The following is a 22,107-nucleotide window of genomic DNA, read 5'->3' as shown; positions in this document are numbered from 1 at the left end:
GAAATTGACCAAAACGGACTGTGAAATTGGGAGGGCCATAATCATGACAATATGTTATTAAATGATGTTATTCAACACTTGTTTTTACTGTTCGCTTTTTTTTAAACTCAGGAAATTTTACACACCCACACAGTCCCCTATTTGTAAAGTTGCAAAGTCTAGTAGCTAAAAAATCCCAGAAATACTAGAATATACAGCAGGGGTGGGCAAAACTTTTGGTCCAAGGGCCACATCTGGGTATGGAAATTGTATGGCGGGCCATGAATGCTCACGAAATTGGAGTGTGGGAGGGGGTGAGGGCTCTGGCTGGGGGGTGTGGGCTCTGGAATACAGCCAGAAATGAGGAGTTCAGGGTGCGGGATGGGGCTCCGAGCAGAGGGTTAGGATGCAAGGAGAGGGTGTGAGGGCTCCAGTTGGGAGTGCATGCTCTGGGGTTGGGCTGGGGATGAGGGGTTTTGGGTGCAGGAGGGTGATCAGGTCTGGAGCAGTGGGTTGGGGCACAAGAGGGGATCAGGGGTGCAGGCTCCAGGCAGCACTTACCTCAAGCATCTCCCGGAAGCAGCGGCATGGCCACCCTCCAGCTCCTATGTGGAGGTGCGGCCAGGCGGCTCCGCACACTGCCCTGTCTGCAGGTGCCGCCCCTGCAGCTCCCTTTGGCCGCAGTTCCCGGCCAATGGAAGCTGTGGGGGCGGCTCTTGGGGCAGAGGCAGTGTGCAGAGTTCCCTGGCTGCCCCTACATGTAGGAGCCAGAAGATGGACATGCCACTGCTTCTGGGAGCGGCGTGGAGCCATGCCATGCACGGAGCAGGGCAAGCCCCCGACCTCGCTCCCTGGCTGGAGTGGAGCAAGCCCCAGACCACATGCTCCCCAGCAGGAGATCGAGGGCTGTATTAAAACATCTGAAGGGCCGAATGCGGCTCCTGGGCCGTAGTTTGCCCACCCCTGATGTATAGGCAACTTTAATTCAGCCCCCTTGTGTGCACGCATTATTATAACAGTCTCTAATTACATAAACTATTTTTTCGTAGGACCCCTGCCTCATTCAATACACAGGATGGACCAACACTGGATATAGATCGGGGTTATGTCATAAAAGAGACTGTTGTCTCTCAGACTTCTAAGGTCCTAGGTATCTCAAAACTGGCATCCAGAATTAGTGGAAACTTTTTACTTAATGTCTCTATGCCTCAGTTTCCTATCTATAAAATGGTGATTATACACACACACACACACACACACACACACACACACACCCCGAAACCTCACAGGAATGTTAGGAAAATTGATGGTTTCTGGAGCACCCAGATAGTGTAGAGATAAGCGCCACAGAAAATGTCATGAGGAAATTAATAATTCTGCCTTCAGAGTACACTTTGAATAGCATGCAGTAAATATTGTACACCACACATTGAACAGTGGAGACAAAACAAAATATAGAATAGCTGCTCTTTAAGTGAGCACAGTCAACCCTATAGCCTGAATGAGGCAGGGGTCTGCGGAAAAATATCAGTCCCTTGTATGATCGGGTCCTGATCCATGACTACAACTCCCAGTCACTCTACTCACACAAATAAATAACAAGAACAAGAACAATAGAAATAAAGACTGTGTCATAATGTAAACAGCACAAGGGGGCTTACCTAAGGTTTTGCAGGTAACTTTAATTCTGGCATTTCCAAACTTGAGGTCTCAACTTTGCAACCTTAATAATGTTTTTTTAACAGCTATTTTGTGTGCAATACAGAGATCATCTCCCTCCCTATTCTTATTCAACATGCCTTTTTTTATATATTCAAGGACTGCATTAACCCTTCTGGCAACAGCACTGCATGGGGCGCTCGTGGTCATCTGGTTATTCACCATCACTTCAAACTCCTTAGGCCACAGCTTTCCAGAATGCAATTCCCCATCCTATATGTATGGCTTACCATCTTAATTCCTAGATATACGTTTTATTTGGCTTTATCAAACTGATATGTGTTTGTGAACAGTTTACCAGGCAATCCAGATACTCTCTGTAAGTGACCTTTTCTTACACTATTTACCACTCCACCAATTTTTAGCAAGAAATCTGTAAACGTTATAATCAATGATTTTATACTGTTTTCAAGATAACTGAAGAAAATATTAAATAGTGTTGGGACAAGAACCAATTCCTGCAGGACACAGATGGAAACACATCAAATTGATGATGATTCCCCATTAAATATTACATTTTGAGATTCATCCATTAGTTTTTATATGGTTGTGACACAGGCAGACCAGCCAAACTGCATATGACCCATAACAACTTAACAAGAAGCATTACGATTGTAACAAGACAATTCACTTGTATGTGAATTTCAAAGATGTACTAGACCAGCAATCATTAACCCATTCATTTGTAGTAACAGAAATCTAGGGTAAAGGCTAAATATATCTGCCTGTGTTTACATATATATCCTATTAGAAGTTTACCAGTGTAACCAAATTAGCTTTTGGATGCTAAATCCTTTCCATGCCTTAATTGCCTTCACAGACAACTTTGTTCAGTTAACCTTAGGATCAAAGATATGAGACACTGCAAGAAATTAATATACTGTCTTCAGTTTATCTGTCTCTGTTATAATGAAGGACCGGCTAATTACCTTATGCAAATGAGTAACTAGATTACCTGTGTATGCATAGGAAATTTAATGTTAACTTCAAAGATTTCAGAGGAACAGCCGTGTTAGTCTGTATTCGCAAAAAGAAAAGGAGTACTTGTGGCACCTTAGAGACTAACCAATTTATTTGAGCATGAGCTTTCGTGAGCTACAGCTCACTTCATCAGATGTTTACCGTGGAAACTGCAGCAGACTTTATATACACACAGAAATCATGAAACAATACCTCCTCCCACCCCACTGTCCTGCTGGTAATAGCTTATCTAAAGTGATCAACAGGTGGGCCATTTCCAGCACAAATCCAGGTTTTCTCACCCTCCACCCCCCCACACAAATTCACTCTCCTGCTGGTGCTAGCCCATCCAAAGTGACAACTCTTTACATAATCAAGTCGGGCTATTTCCTGCATAGATCAAGGTTTTCTCACATCCCCCCCACCCCCATACACACACAAACTCACTCTCCTGCTGGTAATAGCTCATCTAAACTGACCATTCTCCAGGTTTAAATCCAAGTTAAACCAGAACATCTGGGGGGGGGGGGGGGGGGGGGTAGGAAAAAACAAGAGGAAACAGGCTACCTTGCATAATGACTTAGCCACTCCCAGTCTCTATTTAAGCCTAAATTAATAGTATCCAATTTGCAAATGAATTCCAATTCAGCAGTTTCTCGCTGGAGTCTGGATTTGAAGTTTTTTTGTTTTAAGATAGCGACCTTCATGTCTGTGATTGCGTGACCAGAGAGATTGAAGTGTTCTCCGACTGGTTTATGAATGTTATAATTCTTGACATCTGATTTGTGTCCATTTATGCAAGGTAGCCTGTTTCCTCTTGTTTTTTCCTACCCCCCCCCCCCCCCAGATGTTCTGGTTTAACTTGGATTTAAACCTGGAGAATGGTCAGTTTAGATGAGCTATTACCAGCAGGAGAGTGAGTTTGTGTGTGTATGGGGGTGGGGGGGATGTGAGAAAACCTTGATCTATGCAGGAAATAGCCCGACTTGATTATGTAAAGAGTTGTCACTTTGGATGGGCTAGCACCAGCAGGAGAGTGAATTTGTGTGGGGGGGTGGAGGGTGAGAAAACCTGGATTTGTGCTGGAAATGGCCCACCTGTTGATCACTTTAGATAAGCTATTACCAGCAGGACAGTGGGGTGGGAGGAGGTATTGTTTCATGATTTCTGTGTGTATATAAAGTCTGCTGCAGTTTCCACGGTAAACATCTGATGAAGTGAGCTGTAGCTCACGAAAGCTCATGCTCAAATAAATTGGTTAGTCTCTAAGGTGCCACAAGTACTCCTTTTCAAAGATTTGGTTTCAGAGTAGCAGCCGTGATAGTCTGTATCCGTAAAAAAGAAAAGGAGTACTTGTGGCACCTTAGAGACTAACAAATTTATCAGAGCATAAGCTTTCGTGAGCTATAGCTCACTTCATCGGATGCATCAAAGATGTGGGTCGTGTGCTCAACAAAGAAGAGTCACCTGCTGTGCTCAGAGCACTTGAAAACCCTGCTTCAGCTCTAAAGAGAAACCTCAGGACTGATCCTTTCATCTCTAGTCTTCTTAACTTGAAACAGGAAAAGTTTAAGCCCTGGAACTGAGATCTTCCAAGCAGTTTTTTGGAATAGTCTTTTCACGCATTTTTCAGTTAACAGACTTTACATCCATGCTGCATTTGAATTCTAACCTTTGAGGATGATTCCAGAGAGACTTTTGCAAGCCAGCAGACTCGTTCATCACTGCTACAAATCTGATATAAGGACGTTACAGGCATCTGTAATGTATATAAACTTTTAACCATTCAGTAACTTTTATTTAATTAATAAATCTTCAGTTTATTAAGGATTGGCTGACAGCATGGTATTAAGGTAAGATCTGAGAACATATTGATCTGAAGTTAAGTGTCTGATCTTTAGGGATTAATACGAACCTCACATATGGGTGAATTAGGTTTTCAATAACCCTTCACTGTATTACACCCGTTTGCCTGAATAGGAGTCATGAACTGGAATGCTTAAAGGGGACTGTGTCTGGCTTCTTGTTAACCAGTGTGGTACTACAGAAGTTCTTTTGTTATTAGTGACTAATTACAGAATAAACCACCAGTTTGGGGGGATTGTCTGCCCTGTTTCTTGCAGTCTGCCTTAAGTGTGGCATTCCATCCCAGCACCCGGTCACAATAGTATGTTGATATTTTACTATGCTAATACTTTAATCAGAATGTCGCTCCTAAAGAGAAGCCCAGGTGCATTGCATCAATATAGTCAACAACATCAATCATATTTGTAAACCATAGATTCCATGCCTGCCAACCTTACACAGTGTGAGGAAGTGAAATTTTCACTAAGCATCCTAAGACAAAAACCTCCCCCCTAAAAAAGTGTGTTGTGGGATCTTTAACATTCCCATATTGTAAGCGTCAGTTTTTTAAAATGTCATCTAACAGAACTGCACACAGTAAATGCAACAGAACTCAATTTATCTATATTAGAAAAATGAGGGACTGAGTTAGAATTTAAACTCCTTATCCCAGCTATTCTAGGTGTTTCAAACCTGAAGACTTCTTTAAAATCTTGCAGTAAAGCAAAAATATAAAGTTAGAACTTGTACACTTAATACTAGCTTATTAAGCACCAATATAAAAAAACTCAACTATTATAACTCAGTTGTGCATTTTAAAAGATACGTTATAACCGTACTTCAAAAAATATTTATATAATCTGTATCTGTTTATACATATTGCATAATTAATGATACCTGAAACATGAAAACATGCTTAATAATTAATACAACTGCAAAATATTTTGAAGATAAACAGGAAATAATATGGAGGGGTTGAAAACAACTGAGGGACAGTTATGTGCCAAACATTCCCCTTCTCCTCATTTTTTTACTATCCTGTTGCTGTCTGTGTGCAGGGCAGCAGGACTTATGCATTTTCACTCCTCGTTCTCCCGGCCCCTTCCACCCAAGTTTTTAAAAGGGGTTTGCAGCACTTATAAAATAAAGAGAAAGAAGAAACCACCTTCTTTTGTTTATTAAATTCCAGCATCAGCTTTAGTTTTTCTATAGGAAGTACTAGAGTATTTCTTCAACATTTCTAAAAGAAAAACATACTGTACCCACTTTGCTGAACCCAGCAATCTTTCTGGACATAAGTCCTCCCCATAATGCTTTTTTTTTAAACGCAAGTTTTTATTAAGTGATATTATGGAAGTAAATGAAAAAAAATAAATGGAGCCATTAATAACTATGCAAAAAGACTCATGCCCAATAACTTTCTACAAGCAAATACGAATCAAATGCAGGACTGTCTAGGTTTTTAGGATTCTGAATATCTCAAGAATTAAGAACACTCAAACATCCATTGTAGAAATGTTGAGATGCTTGCAGCTTTCTTGGTATTAAGTAAATAATGTGATATACAAGTGTGCCAACAGATTTTAATTTCTAGCAAATGGAAACTTCCCTATATAATCATAGGCATGTCCCAGACCATAAAAAGTTCAGAAGAGCCACTGACACAAGCAATGGGCTGAGGCCTAGAATCATAGAATTGGAAGGGACCTCAAGAGGTCATCTAGTCCAGTCCCCTGCACTCAAGGCAGGACTAAATATTATCTAGACCATCTCTGACAGGTGTTTGTCCAATCTGATCTTAAAAATCCCCAATGATGGAGATTCTACAACCGCCCTAAGCAAATTTATTCCAGTGCTTAACCACTCTGACAGTTAGGACGTTTTTCCTGATGTCCAATCTAAACCACCCTTGCTGCAATTTAAGCCCATTGCTTCTTGTCCTATCCTCAGAAGTTAAGAAGAACAATTTATCTCCCTCTTCCTTGTAACAACCTTTTATGTACTTGAAAACTTATTATGTCCCCTCTCAGTCTTCTCTTTTCCAGACTAAACAAACCCAATTTTTTCTATCTTCCCTCGTAGGTCATGTTTTCTAGACCTTTAATCATTTTTGTTGCTCTTCTCTGGACTTTCTCCAATTTGTCCACATTTCTCCTGAAAAGTGGCACCCAGAACTGGACAAAATACTCCAGCTGAGACCTAATCAGCACAGAGTAGAGCGGAAAAATTACTTCTTGTGTCTTGCTTACAATGCTTCTGCCAATACATCCCAGAATGATGTTTAGCTTTTTTTGCAACAGCGTTACACGGTTGACTCATTTAGCTTGTGATCCACTATGACCCCCAGGTCCCTTTCCGCAGTACTCCTGCCTAGGCAGTCATTTCCCATTTTGTGTGCAACTGATTGTTCCTTCCTAAGTGGAGTACTTTGCATTTGTCCTTATTGAATTTCATCCTATTTACTTCAGAACATTTCTCCAGTTTGTCCAGATCCAGTTGAATTTTAATCCTGTCCTCCAAAACACTTGCAACCCCTCCCAGCTTGGTATATAACTTTGTAAGTGTATTCTCTATGCCATTAGCCAAATTATTGATGAAGATATTGAACAGAACTGGACCCAGAACTGATCCCTGTGGGACTCCACTTGTTATGCCCTTCAGGCATGACTGTGAACCACTGATAACTTTCTGGGAATGATTTTCCAGCCAATTATTCACCTACCTTGTAGTAGCTCCACTAGGTTGTATTTCCTTTTTACGAGAAGGTTATGTGAAACAGTATCAAAAGCCTTACTAAAGTCAAGATATACCACATCTATCGTTTCTCCTTTATCAATGGGGCTTGTTACCCTGTCAAAGAAAGCTATCAGGTTGGTTTGACATGATTTATTCTTGACAATTCCATGCTGTTATTTATCATCTTATTATCTTTTAAGTGTTTGCAAAATTGATTGCTTAATTATTTGCTCCATTATCTTTCCGGGTACAGAAGTTAAGCTGACTGGTCTGTCCTTATTTCCCTTTTTACAGATGGGCACTATATTTCCCCTTCTCCAGTCTTTTGAAATGTCTCCCATCTTCCATGACTTTTCAAGGATAATTGCTAATGGCTAAGGTATCTCCTCAGTCAGCTCCTTGAGCATTCTAGGATGCATTTCATCAGGGCCTTGGTGATTTGAAAACATCTAACTTGTCTCAGTAATTTTTCACTTGTTCTTTCCCAAGTTTAAACTCTGATCCTACCTCATTTTCACTGGCATTCACTATGTTAGATGTCCAGTCGCCATCAACCTTCTTGGTGAAAACTGAAACAAACAAGTCATGAAGCACCTCTGCTGTTTCCACATTTTCTGTTATTGTCTTTCCCCCCTGATTGAGTAACAGGCCTACTCTGTCCTTGGTCTTCCTCTTGCTTCTGATGTATTCGTAGAATGTTTTCTTCTTTCCTTTTATGCAGTGATGAGCTGCCAAAATCTTAACAACCGGTTCCCTCCTCACCCCACGAGGGGGTCATGGACCGCCCCTGCCCCTGGGGACTCCTGCCCCATCCAACCCCCTGTGTTCCTTGACACCCCCCCCCCAAGACTCCTTCCCCATCCACCCCTGTCCCCGACTGTCCCCAGAATGGGGCAGGAGGGTCTCGTGGGCCACCGTAGTAGGTGCCCACGCCACGAGCCAGAGGGACCTGCCGGGGGACGAGGTGGGGAGTCCCGGCGGTGCTTACCTGGGGCAGCTCCCAGGAAGCATCCGGCAAGTCCCTCTGGCTCCTAGGGGCAGGGTAGCGTAGCTGGCGGCGGAGCAGCCGCTCCCCCCACTGATCACACCAAAAGTGGCACCTTAGGCACCAACTTCGTGGGTGCTCCGGGGCTGGAGCACCCATGGGGAAAATTTGGTGGGTGCATAGCACCCACCGGCAGCTCCCCGCCCGTCCCCAGCTCACCTCACCTCTGCTCCACCTCCTCCCCTGAACGCACCACCCCGCTCTGTTTCTCCGCCCTCCGGCTTCCTGCAAATCAGCTGTTCACACAGGAAGCCTGGGAGAGCTGAGAAGCAAGCGGCGGCTTCGTGCTCAGCCCCAGGGAGGTGGAGGTGAGCTGGGGCAGGGAGTGGTTCCCCTGCGTGGCCCCCCCGGGGTTACCTACTGCGGCGCGGGCAGCCCTCCTCGTGCCCCCCCGCCCCAGCTCACCTCCGCTCCGCCTCCCTGGGCCTTAGTGCAAAGCCGCCACCTGCTTCTCAGCCCTCCCAGACTTCCCACGCGAACAGTTGATTCGCAGGAAACCGGGGTGGGGGTGGTGGATGAAGCAGAGGAGGGTAGCGTGTTCAGGGGAGGAGGCGGCGGCAGAGCGGAGGTGAGCTGGGGCTCGGTGCGGGCCGGGACGCTGCCGGTGGGTGCTCTGCACCCCCCAAATTTTCCCCATGGGTGCTCCAGCCCCGGAGCACCCACGGAGTCAGCACCTAAGGCGCCACTTTTGGCCGGTTGTCAAATTTAGAAGCCCTTTTAGAACCAGTTGTCCCGTGATTCTAAAAGGGCTTCTAAATTTAACAACCGGCTCCAGCAAACCGGTGCGAACTGGCTCCAGCTCACCACTGCTTTTATGTCCCTAGCTAGTCTGATCTTGTTTTGTGCCTTGGCTTTTCTAATTTTGTCCCTACATACTTGTATTTGTTTATATTCATCCTTTGTCATTTGAACAAGTTTCCACTTTTTGTAGTACTTTTTTTTTTTCGAGTTTTAGATCACTGAAGATCTTCTGGTTAAGCCAAGGTGGTCACTTGCCATACTTCCTATCTTTCCTACACAGTGCGATAGTTTGATATTGTGCCCTTAATGTCTCTTTGAAAAACTGCCAACTGTCTTCAATTGTTTTTCCCCTTAGACTTGCTTCCCATGGGATTTTACCTACCAACTCCCTGCATTTGCTAAAGTCTGACTTCTTGAAATCCACTGTCTTTATTGTGCTGTTCTCCCTCCTAGCATTCCTTAGAATCATGAACTCTACCATTTCATGGTCACTTTCACCCAAGTTGCCTTCCACTTTCAAATTTTCAACCAGTTCTTCCCTATTTGTCAAAATCAAATCTAGAACAGCCTCTCCCCTAGTAGCTTTCTCCACCTTCTGAAATAAAAAGTTGTCTCAAATACATTCCAAGAACTTGTTGGATAATCTGTGCCCTGCTGTGTTATTTTCCCAACACTTGTCTGGACAGTTGAAGTCCCCCATCACCACCAAGTCCTGTGATTTGGATGATTTTGTTAGTTGTTTAAAAAAAGCCTCATCCACCTCTTCTTCCTGCTTTGGTGGTCTATAATAGACCCCTACCATGACATCACTCTTGTTTTTTTACCCCTTTTAGCCTTACCCAGAGACTTTCAACAAGTCTGTCTCTCATTTCTACCTCAACCTCAGTCCAAGTGTATACATTTTTAATATACAAGTCAACACCTCCTCCCCTTTTTTCCCCTGCCTGTCCTTCCTGAGCAAGCTGTATCCTTCTATAACAATATTCCAGTCATGCACATTTGACTGATTAGGGAAATAAACACTCTTCTCTCCAATCTATTACGAAATGAATTGTGCTTTATCTGATTTTAGAGTTAATTTTCCATGGATTCTTAGAGCATCTCATGTTTGACCTCAGACTTTGGCTTCATGGTAATTTCAGTAGTCTTATAATGCCTAGTTTTAGGAAGGGTACTTCCACTAGTACTTGGAATAATGAAATAATGATTGCAAATTATTCCCCCTTATTCTATTTCACACTCCTGGGCTAATATTTATTTAGAACACGAAATTTCACAACATTGGGCCAAGTTCAGCAAATCTACACCTTCCTAAATTGGCTACATTCATGGTGCCAAGCTTCTGCATGGCAGCCCAAGTTCTTCTTTGGTCAGTCGGTCTCTCTCACACACACACACACATCGTGAGTAAGTATTTTTAATATGGGTTACTCTAGTTATGAGGTGATCGTTTCTTCATGTTTATTTTGTAAGTAGCAGAAAGTACCAAAGACATGGCTTTCTTTATGTTAAGGGTGACAGAAACTAGAGTGCTGCAACTCAGTAGAGCCATTCTGGGGTTTACATATTTACATTCTTAGGCTTTGTCTACACTACATAGTACAGATCTTACATCGGTACAGCTATACCTCTGCAGCTGCACTGCTGTAAGGTCTCCCATGTAGTCGCTCTATGTCAGCTGGAGGGAGCTCTCCCGCCGGCATAACAAACCACTCCTCATGAGCAGTGGCAGCTATGTCAACAGGCGAGCGTTTCCTGTCAACATCACACTGTCCACACCAGTGCTTCTGTTGGTGAAACTTTTATCGGTCGGGAGGTGTTTTTTCACACCTCTGACTGACAAAAGTCCTAGTGTACACAAAGCCTTAGTCCGGGTAGATTATCCCCTTGATGAAGTTCTCCCCCCGCTTTCTCACTAGACACTACACAATTAGAGCAGGTTTGTCTACCAGAGCACAAGAATTACATCTATTTTAATTGGGTACTAATTTTGTTGTAACATTGGAAAATTTCCTTTTTAAAAACCTTGATAAATTGCATGCTGTATCACTTATAGAGAACCCTATGACCCCTATTCAGGGTCATAACCCAAAGTTTAGAAATGCTGTCACACATTAAACTGGTGTGCGAAGATTGTATTAATTGAATAAAAATGTGCTACAAGAACATACAAAATGAAGCTGGGGGTGAGGCAAACAGTGGTAGGACAGGTAAATCAGTCCAAACAAAAATAATTTTATTTTCGTTTGTAGCACTCAGAGGTTTTGGGAAATGCTAATTTCAAATACTCAGAAGATCAGTAACACAACAGCCTCAATCCTAATTACTTCTGACCCCAAAATTCTAATGGACTTGAATGGGAATTTTGGATTCACAAGAAATGCAGAATCAGATCCCCAGTGAGCAGAAGAGAAAGGAATAAAAGATAGAGCATACTGATATTACAAAACCTTTTCCATTTCCTAAATAGCCAGTAATGCCTGTACTTTCTTGGGAACGATCACAGAAACTTGTATAAAGAAAAGGAGTACTTGTGGCACCTTAGAGACTAACCAATTTATTTGAGCATGAGCTTTCGATGAAGTGAGCTGTAGCTCACAAAAGCTCATGCTCAAATAAATTGGTTAGTCTCTAAGGTGCCACAAGTACTCCTTTTCTTTTTGCGAATACAGACTAACACGGCTGTTACTCAGAAACTTGTATATAACTTTGGAAACCAGATGGAATGATAAAGTAGTGACAGATATTTTTATTTTTTTAAAATAAATCTGATGACCATTAAGTACAGCGAAGCCCAACTATGTGTAATTGTTACCTAAGCCTCCCAACTCACTCCTACCTCAATTATCTGTAGCATCCACCTGTTGTTTATTGTCTGAAATATAGAATTTTCCTGAGTAAGTTTCCTGAGGCAGGAATTGTTTTCTTTGTTAGTTATCAGTGCAGTGCCGAGCACAATGGGGCTCTGATCCTTGATTAAGATTATAGGTGCTAATGTAAAATAAATACTAAATATGAAGAAAAAGTAAAAAGTTGGGTTAGAGCATGTTGTATTCACACTCCAGTATTAACTGAATCTGATTTATTTCAAAGGTTAAAAATGTTTAGAAACATACAGAGAAAAATATTTAAGATCTCAAACAATTAACAAATATACACATAGGCTTTAAGATAGGGACTTCCAAAGGACTCTGAGTAACGTAGGCATTCACCTTCCTACTGAATTTCAAAGTAATTTGGATACTTAGCTCCCTCAGACACCTTTGAAAATCCCAGTCTAAAACTACAAATACATACTTAAACAGAATAGTTTATGATCAGTTTCTCTTCTATTTAAATGTCAAGAGCCAAGTTAAGTCCCTCAGGGTCTGAGTTTTCCCTGCTACAGTTGCTATAACCAGTATTTAGAGCATAATAAGATGTAGTGAGATCACAGCTGGAACTCCACATTATCAATGACATTCGCTACTACAGCACCACTACAGTCAACCTGTTTTATCTATTTTATGATCTGAATAAACCTAATGAAAGGATGAAAGTTTAAAAGAAAGGGCCATCACATACCCCATGAATTCTTTAGAAAACTGTACTATCAAGAAATGTGTAAATATATACTATTACAATTAATCTGTCTTATTTCAGCTTTGTGATATTTCATCAACTGAGCTGCTTGAAACAGAAATGTCACTTTGTTTTATTATATCTATTTTCAGGCAATAATAATTATTAAAGGCAATAATAAAAAGAGCTAAAATGACCACTATTTATTAGTCAGTAGTAAAATACCTTTAGCCACAGCTTCTTTATACTTCTCTTTGGCAGAGTTAACTTCTTTTATTAATTGTCTGTAATTAGATTTTAATTTCTCCAGTTCTGACTTTGTAACCTATGAATAAAGCAGAAATAGGAAAGTTACTAAAACACTTACCTTTAGGAGTTAAAGGCTTCTTAACATTAGGAAAAAATAATTACAGGATTTAATTTCAAAGATATTAAGGATGTATGCTTTTTTCATTATTTCAGAGATGCTCTTGAATATATTGTCATATGCTATCATTAAAAGAAAAAAAAGTCTGGTGTGTAAGGGGGGCCTGCTGTCATCACAAATGTGTGGTGGAGCACATCAGGACATCTAACTTATTATTACTGTGATAATGCCCAAAGATCACAATAAAATCTTGCTAGAAAAAAAAGCAGGATTTTAATTAGCTACTGTTTACGCTTATCTGATTCCTTGTTACACGAAAAGAATTTCTTCCAAAGCCTAAAACAGAAAAGTGACAAAAGAGCTTCTGGATTTTAAAAATCTCTCAAAATCCACTAAAGGTGCCTTTGGATAGAAGAGTTAATCTCTTGTGAGTCAGGCCAACAACTATGAGGTCTAGAGGAGCAACTGGCTCCTACAAAGAGATTGAGAATGGGGGTCAGAGAAACATTCTTTCCATAGACAACTGGACCAGCTCCGTGAACCAGGACATTTTTGGCAAAGGAGCTACAAGAGTAGCATTGCCTTTTACAGTTCTAATCTTTAGCACATTGTGGAGGAAAGGAAGTGAGCAGCAAGTACAAAAGACCACTGAAGTATGGGACTGAGAAGACATCTGACAACCCAATGGGCTCTGGTATCAAAAAGAAATCCTGAAGAGCTGTCCTTGACAAGAGAGGCAAAAGAGATTCTTTGATAGAGTGACCTCAAACATTCATGGACTAAGAGAGATCACTTGTGCTCAGTCAACCTGAGAGAACACTTAGCTTTTCTGCAAAATGGACTGCTCTTAGGCCAATACATTTTTTCTCCAGTATGAGGAATGTGAAGACTGGGACAGTTGGGGTTCATGATTCTCTTTTGCTAGGTCACATAAGCCTCAGCTACTGAATTGTTTTACAAAACTAGCAATTGGTTACCTGTCAGAACTCCACAAAAAGCAACCAAGGTACTTCTTTCAATTCTTAGCTCTAGTCTAAACCAGTTATGAGGCAGTTTAAGTCAGAGCAGGACCATTTCTTATGTTATCCTGCTCCCACAAGCATGCATGCATGCACATACTCAAACAGTCAGATTTCCATGTGTTGTTAAAATAGTCCAACAGACACTGGACAGGAAAGGACTTTTTGACAGACTAGACCAAAGATGGGCAAAGTACGGCCCACGGGCCACATCCAGCCTGCAGGACCCTCCTACCCAACCCCTGAGCTCCTGGCCTGGGAGGCTAGCTCCCGGCCCCTCCCCCGCTGTTGCCCCTCCCCCACAGCCTCAGCACACCATGCTGCCAGTGTAGTGTATTAAACTGCTCCGCATAGAAATGTGCTACTGTTGGCAGTTACGGAGAGCAATTTACTACACTACACTGGTGCAATGCTCCGGGCAGCACAGCTATAGCACCGCCAACCACCGGTGCTCTGTGCTGCGCGTTAAGAGGGCAGGGAGCAGCGGGGGGTTGGATAGAGGGCAGGAGAGTTCGGTGTGGAGGTCGGGGACGGGGGCGCGGATGGGGTCGGGGCGGTGAGAGGGCAGGAAATGAGGGGGATTGAATGGGGGCAGGGGTCCGGGGGCAGTCAGGAAAGAGGGGGGTTTAATGGGGCAGTGGGGGCAGTCAGAGGCAGGGGTTCGGGGGTGGTCAGGGGACAGGGGGGTTGGATGGGGCAGGAGTCCTGGGGGGTGGGGCATCAGGGGGCAAGAAGCAAGCGGGGGCAGATAGGGGGCGGGGGCACAGCCTCCCCTAACCAGCCCTCCATACAATTTCCGAAACCCGATGTGGCCCTCAGGCCAAAAAGTCTGTCCGGCCCTGGACTAGACCTACAGGTTCCCAAGGAAGAAACTGAAATACAGTTGGAGCTATGAAGCAATTGGTTTCTACAGATAAATATCCCAGGGTACTGGCTAGAAGAATGAATCAAACAGACTCCATTTTGAAGTTCTGAAAGGATGGTAAATCAGTGAAACCAAAGTAAATAAATGAAATTGGACTCTTAAATGCCTCGGGTACTGATGTTAGTCATCCCATGATTAGGTGCTGAGCACAATTACAAACTGGTCCTTTTACAGAAGAGTGGAGAACAAACACAGGGAAATGAGATTAGTTAGGAGAAATCTTTATATTTAACTGTGAAATGGATCTGACTCACCTGTCTCAATATGCTCTTCTGTCAGTGATGAAAACAAAGCCAGAAACTCCCTATCTAGATAAATCTAAGAGGATTAAAGTAGTCAAAATTATCTTTGGTTTATCTACATGGTGCCTCAGTCCACACCAGAGGGGTGTACATTCTAATGCAGACCAGAGTGTCGCACACCAAGTGTCTTGTGTGGACCCTGCTGGTGCACACTAACATTCCCTAGTACATGTCAATGTAGTCATATTTCAAACAATAGTATATTAATCAATGCCAGTTACTGCACAACCTGCTTGTGTGCATCAGAATTAACACTCCTGCTGGTGTGGATTACGGTACTGTATAGACCAGTGGTTCTCAAAGCCGGTCCGCCACTTGCTCGGGAAAAGCCCCTGGCACGCCAGACCGGTTTGTTTACCTGCCACGTCCACAGGTTCGGCCGATCGCGGCTCCCACTGGCCGCGGTTCGCTGCTCCAGGCCAATGGAGGCCGTGGGAAGGGCGGTCAGCACATCCCTTGGCCCGCGCCGCTTCCCACAGCCCCCATGGGCCTGAAGCGGCAAACTGCGGCCAGTGGGAGCCGCAATCGGCCGAACCTGCGGACGCAGCAGGTAAACAAACCAGTCCGGTGCGCCAGGGGGTTTCCCTGAACAAGTGGTGGACTGGCTTTGAGAACCACTGGTGTAAACAATCCTTAAAGTGGGTACCTACTAGCATCCAGGGCTGTGATGTGTATCCGATATTTTTGTCTTAGTAACATCATACGCCCCTCTTTTTCTCCAATTTGTACAGAAAGAAGAATATCTGAAATTCGCAATGGGATTGGAATAAACCTCAAGGTAGAGTCTTCACCACCGACATGTGAAGAAAGCATGATTTTTGTTTTCAAGTAAGTCCTTAGGGATGTATCAAGGAATACCTCAAACAAGGATTCTCTGGAATACGAAATGACCACGTTTTTATTTTGCTTTAATTACTCCTCTAGGGCAAGATTTTATCCAGTGTGTCCTATGGACTCCAATCAGCACAGCTGATAATCTTGTTAAATATTGGATAGTGTCCTAGGGGGCTATGGGTATTTTGTTATTCTATCTAACAAGGCAGAAATTCTGCTGTGTACTATGGAAGAGGTCTTATGTGGACAAGTAAGTAGCTCAATGAGCCATTCAGTAAGTGCTCCAAAGGCACAAAACCACTGGACAGACAACAGCAGGTAGGACTATAAGAATACACAGTATCTCATCAGAAATCAATCCATACACTTGTCTAGAAGACCTCAGGAAGGGCTTGAAAAACTCAACACCTAGAAGACAACAGTCTACTGGCCAGGGTAAAAAATACCTGTGTGACCTTGCTCCAAAACCATGATCTGCTTCAGCTAAAAAGTAGGCCTCGTAAGGCTCATCATGCACTGTAGTTAATTGTAATTTACTGTAAAAAAAATTAAAAATACATATATGTATGTTACTAGGGTTGGTTGATCAGCAGAATTTTTCTTGTCAAATATAAGGGTGATGTTACACTCCATATTTATGAAAATATGATGGTATGAATAGGACATAACTGAGATATACTTTATGCAAGATGGATCATGTAAGATATGATTTACTGAATGCAATTATCCGATTTGTATGCATGTATCACTTCCTTATCTAAAGTTAGGAAGATTATTTAACTATTACAGCTGTGTGTATTTGGAAGACACCCACCAGACAACTGGCCATCACAGCCCTGATGGCCCATTCGGAAGAAACAACAAAACTGTGAAGATACTAATCTCTCTCCTTCCTGAGAGTCCTCCAGTGACTAGTGTCACTAGCTGTGACACTACTCGGTCAGGTGGTCCTGCCATATGGTACTAAACATTATCTTGGACTTCTAGTAATTTTCCACTCACAGGAGGGGGAGGTCAAGTTTGGGAAACAAAACGCTTCCCACCTCATGTAAATTCTATTTAAGGCTGGGAGGGAAGGCATTCCAGACTCTCCTTCATTGCCTACCCAAGAAGAAAGATTGCTGAAGGTACTTGTAAAGGACAAAAAAAAACAACCTGAAGGGAAAGGCAGGGGTAAGTCCAGACAGACAGGGGTCCAGTCTGTAAGAAAAATAACTGGACCTCTGAGCTACAGAAACTCTGAATCCTGCCTAAATTCAACATCTGGGGTGAGAAATTACATTTTGTAACCTGTTTCTTTAGTGAATCAAGCTTAGTTTGCGTGTTTTGTTTTATTTGCTCAGTAATCTGCTTTGTTCTGTTTGCTACCCCTTTAACAACTTAAAATCTGCCTTTTATAGTTAACAACATTTGTTTTGTTATTAAACCCAGTTTCTGTAACCTCTAATGGGGGTGTGGGGGGCAAGAAGTTGTGCATATCTTCCTCATTGAGGGAGGGAATGGATTTCACTAGACCTTTGGGTCTGCACTCCAAGTGAGGTGGGCACCTGAGAGCTGGGGCAAGTCCCTTAAGCTGAGTCTTCCCGCAGCAGGCTGGCCCTGCCTGTGTCTGTGCTAGAGGAGGCCTAGGAGCCTGGCTCAGCAAGACAGGCTAAAGGGGGCCCATGCTGGCAGAACAGGCGGGTTCATTGGTATCTCAGCACATCAGGTCCAGGTGGCATCTTGAAGGGGGGCAACCCATCACACTATTATCATATAAATGTTATCTTTTTTTCTGTCCTCTAGCAGAACATGGTATAGTACAGAGTTCTCTACAGTGTTCTTCCACTACCACCTCCTCCATTTTTTCCCTTTCTCTAAATTGTTTTCTACCCATCCTAGATTTTGTCTCTCCTTTTTTCCCTTCCCCTTGTCCCTTCACTCACTCATTCTCTCTTGCTCCATATTTTGTACTTTTTCTTCCCAACTTATTCCATCAATCTTTCCCACCACCCCAGAATATTTGATACACCCAAAAGCACATCCATTCATAGGCCCACACATAGGACTTGGAAGTTTTAACAGGCACCCAATAGTTTGACTTTTCAGCCTATTAACCCCAGAATAATGAGGACAACACCCATGTGACATGTCAATCTCCCACCAGCTTCTGGGAAAGAGGTTGCTGGGATTCCTAATAGGAAGCTGTCCCCTTAAATTTCAGTAGTAATATTGTACCCAATGAAGTTAATCCAAGGGATGATTATTGCTCATTGAAAACTTGTTGTCATACTTGTTTGGGGGCTCCATTATTCATATCAGCCTCAGGATCCTAGGTATCAGATACATTTGAAGTCCACCTCAAAACCCACTATGTCTGCTGAAAGGGAGAATTTTTTTTAAACACAAGCTTAGATACCTCAGAAACTTACAGCACTCATCAAGAAAAGCTTTTACTTGCCTTAGATTAGTGGATTTTTCAAGCCCTGACCCCAGGAATGCCTAGAGGAGACAGGAGAAGGGATTCACACAGTCACGCTCTACTGGAAGGAGAAAATTTCCAGAGCGGTTAGCCTAACTGAACTCACTTGCAGGACAGTTTCCCACCTCTGTCTTTTCAGCTAATAACTTGCAGAAAACATGGAGGAACTGGGTTAAACAAGAGGAAAATGCAATCCAATTATAATAAATTTGTATTTATTTGTACTGCAAGATGAAGAGGAATGGTGACACCTGCAGTATTCATGTGACTATTTATATGAAATAATTCTATATACTACTTTAGAAAGCTTTAGTAATTTAGTAATTTTTTTAAAAAATCTTGTTTAATAAGGTACCTTGAACATCTCTGCCTCAATTTGCTGATGAACACCTATGTAACTCTTCTTTACTTGTTGCTTGTCTTTGATCATCATTGTAAGTCTATGTAGTGGCCCAGAGTTAAGATCTTCTGCATGTGTCTTCATTATCCTGCTAAGTTGCTCTGTCTGCTGTACCATAAGCAGCCAAGACTGGAAGAAGGAAAAGGGAGAAAAGAACTTATCTGCTATTGCACTATCAAAAAAAACTGTTGGAAAAGTACATCGTCATTTAAAGGGGTTTTAGAAAGAATATTTTTGAACATTTGCCTGAATGCACACTTTAAATATAGTAACCATGTCTTTAACCCACCCACGAAAGGGAGTTAGAGATGTATTAATGATGTATCATAGTCACATTTCAGCATCACGCCAAAGTCTGGGTCTGTCATGAAAACCATTAACCCTCACTTGAGTGATCACCCAAATTCCTTTACTTTGACAGACATGCTCCCAATGTCCTTTCTTCTTCCCTTTCCTGTATGTGTTTCCTGGCAGATTTTTCCTTTTATTTAAATCCATGTCAATTACATTACTAATTCTCTTGGCCATAGCCGTGGTAATTTTTAGTAGAGTAAATGATGTTACACGCAGGGCCAGAACCTCAGCTGGAGAAAACTGACATTGCTCCATTAACTTCACTGGAGCTGCACTAATGTACATAAGCTGTTGACATGAGCCTCAAACTAGCATTTAACTTGAATAAAAGTATTTGATAGCCCATGGAACCTCGTCCAGTTCTGCTAAAGAGAATAGAATGGGGTTCACTGGGCATTCAACTTCACGATAGTAGAATTTTTGTACTTCAGCACTGCTATGAATTACCATGTCCCAGTTGAAATTACAGAATTTAGATGGATACAATATATAGTTATCAGTGTCAGAATACGGCCAGCACACTCAGATCAATGCCTTGGTCTAATAAAATGTGGGGTTTTTTTATGTTTTTTTCATTACCACAATTGACTGTGTTCTCCCCTTTTTACATCTCATCTGAAAAAAGACACTTCCATCTGTGCATGCCCCCTTAACACCAGACTAGACTGAGTTTAACAGAAACCTAAATGGAAGGCCCCAAACCTATTAAATTATCCATAGCATTTCTTACAGTACTTAAGTGTTCTCTGGAATTCGCTCATCAAGGTACTGAAATAGTCCTATTACATTGTACTTAAACAATAGGATCTAAAAGCTGAAAAATAAAATTAAGGAACTGACTACTTACAATCATATAGGAAAAGTTATTTTTTCTTATCCAAGAGAGAAAAGAATATACTATTCTCAACTTTGTTGTCTAAAAAACTGTTGTATGGCATTGCTAGCACAGAATAGCTACTGCATTTCACCCCCTCAGAAATGCCAGCATTTTAGGTATAGCAATCACTCCAGCACTAAACATGCACAGTATTTTATACCGTAATATTTGGGATTCTATGGTATAAAAAAAATACACTTATTTGGTGGGAAACATTGAGTTCTAGTGTGAAGTATACTGTGTAAAAAACAAGATAAAAATATTAGACTCCCATGGTGTTTAAACTGAAAATCATTCTCTTAGTTAGACAAAATTAGAGCAAAGAAGAAACAGAAATGACAAATATTGTAATAAATAGTAACTGACGTTTACAATAACTGAAGTAAAAGAAATGTTCAAAATACACTGACAAAGTGGCCGAATGGAAAAAAGGATGGGGACACTATAATGAAAAGAGAATTCTTTTGGGAGGGAAATCATATTGTTTATAGACTATATGGCCAGAAGTGAACATTTTAATTGTTTTCTCTGATGTCCTGTATAACACAGGCCATAGGACTTGCCTGAACCAACTCCAATATTCATTTAAAAACTTCCTGTGATGGGAAATCCACCACAACCCTCGGTAATTAACCTCACTATTAAAAATTTGTGCCTTATTTCTAATCTAAACTTGTCTAACTTCACCTTCCAACCACTGAATCTTGTTATACCTTTGTCTGCTAGATTGAAGAGCCCTCTAGTATCAAACTTCTGTTCCCCAAGTAAGTTGTTATAGATTATAATCAAGCCACACCTTAACTCTTTCTTTGTTAAACTAAACAGATAGAGCTCCTTGAGTCTTCAACTATAAAAAACAAACAGTTACCTACCTTTCATAAACGTTCTTCAAGATGTGCTGCTCGCGTCCATTCCATGTTAGGTCTGGGCATGCCCACATGCATAGCTGCTGGACATTTTTCCCCTAGTGGTATCCGTAGAAAGTGACCATCACAGGTGGTAAGAAGGAACAGAGGGCTCAGGGCCAACAGCACTCCATATACCAGCACATTAGCACACAACTCCAGAGGGCACCAGAGCCAGCCCTATGGATACCACTAAGGGAAAAATCTCCAACAGCCGTGCACGTGGGTGTGCACAGATCTAACATGGAATCGACAGGAGCAAGCACTCAAAGATGATAACATGTTTTCTAATTCTTTAATCGTTCTCCTGACTCTTCTCTGAACCCCCTCCAACTTATCAACATCCTTGAACTGTGGGCATCAGAATTGGACACAGCATTCCTGTAGCAGTCACACCAGTACCCAATACACAGATAATATAATCTCCTTACTCCTACTCAGGATTCTCCTGTTTATACAACCAAAGATCACATTAGCCCTTTGGCCTCACTGTTGCACAGGTAGTTCATGTTCAGCTGATAATCCACCTTAACCCCCTCATCAGAGTCACTGCTTCCCAAGACAAAATCTCCCCTCTCCCAAATATGGCCTACATTTTTTGTTCCTAGATGTATTGACTTTCATACTAAATTGCATATTATTTGCCTGTCCCCAGTTTATTAAGCAATCCAGATCACTGTAAATCAGTGACCTGACCGCTTCATTATTCACCACTTCCTCAATGTTTATATCCTCTGCAACTTTATCAGTAACAGTTTTATATTTTCTTCCAGGTCATTGATAAAAATCTTTAGTATAGGGCCAACAACCAATCCCTGTGAAATCCCACTAGAAACACCTGCGCAGTGGTGAATCCCATTAACACTTACATTGAGACATACGAATTAGCCAGTTTTTATACATTTATGTGTGCCATGTTGAATTTGCATTGTTCTAGTTCCTTAATCAAAATGTCCCATGCAGTCCCAAGTCAAATATCTTACAAAAACTTATTACATTAACACTTCCTTTATCACCCAAACTTGTAATCTCAACAAAATAGGCTATCAAGCTAATTTGATAGGATCCATTTTCCAC

At 42.0% G+C, this 22,107-nt stretch overlaps 1 protein-coding gene across 20 annotated transcripts in view; it reads right to left on the bottom strand.

Annotated features, from left to right (window-relative positions):
- Nucleotides 1-22,107, bottom strand: part of FER (FER tyrosine kinase) — a 432,887-nt gene that overhangs the window by 353,065 nt on the left and 57,715 nt on the right. For 19 of the 20 annotated variants that reach the window (XR_013635792.1, XM_073344641.2, XM_078852827.1 and 16 more), the window contains 2 exons: nt 18,850-19,023; nt 12,812-12,911 (listed from right to left, as the gene is read on the bottom strand). Coding sequence is in view for 18 of the 20 variants with exons in the window: in XM_073344641.2 (XP_073200742.1) it covers nt 12,812-12,911; nt 18,850-19,023 (274 nt within the window). In the remaining 2 variants the exon portion in view is untranslated. Of the gene's footprint in view, nt 1-4,330; nt 4,414-12,811; nt 12,912-18,849; nt 19,024-22,107 lie in introns of those variants that run through there. The other variant, XM_073344651.2, reaches the window with a different exon arrangement.

Source organism: Lepidochelys kempii, chromosome 5 (assembly GCF_965140285.1).
Source record: "Lepidochelys kempii isolate rLepKem1 chromosome 5, rLepKem1.hap1, whole genome shotgun sequence".
Lineage (NCBI taxonomy): Eukaryota > Metazoa > Chordata > Testudines > Cheloniidae > Lepidochelys > Lepidochelys kempii.
Note: the sequence above shows the minus strand (reverse complement) of the source record. Positions and strands in the feature narration are given on the sequence as shown.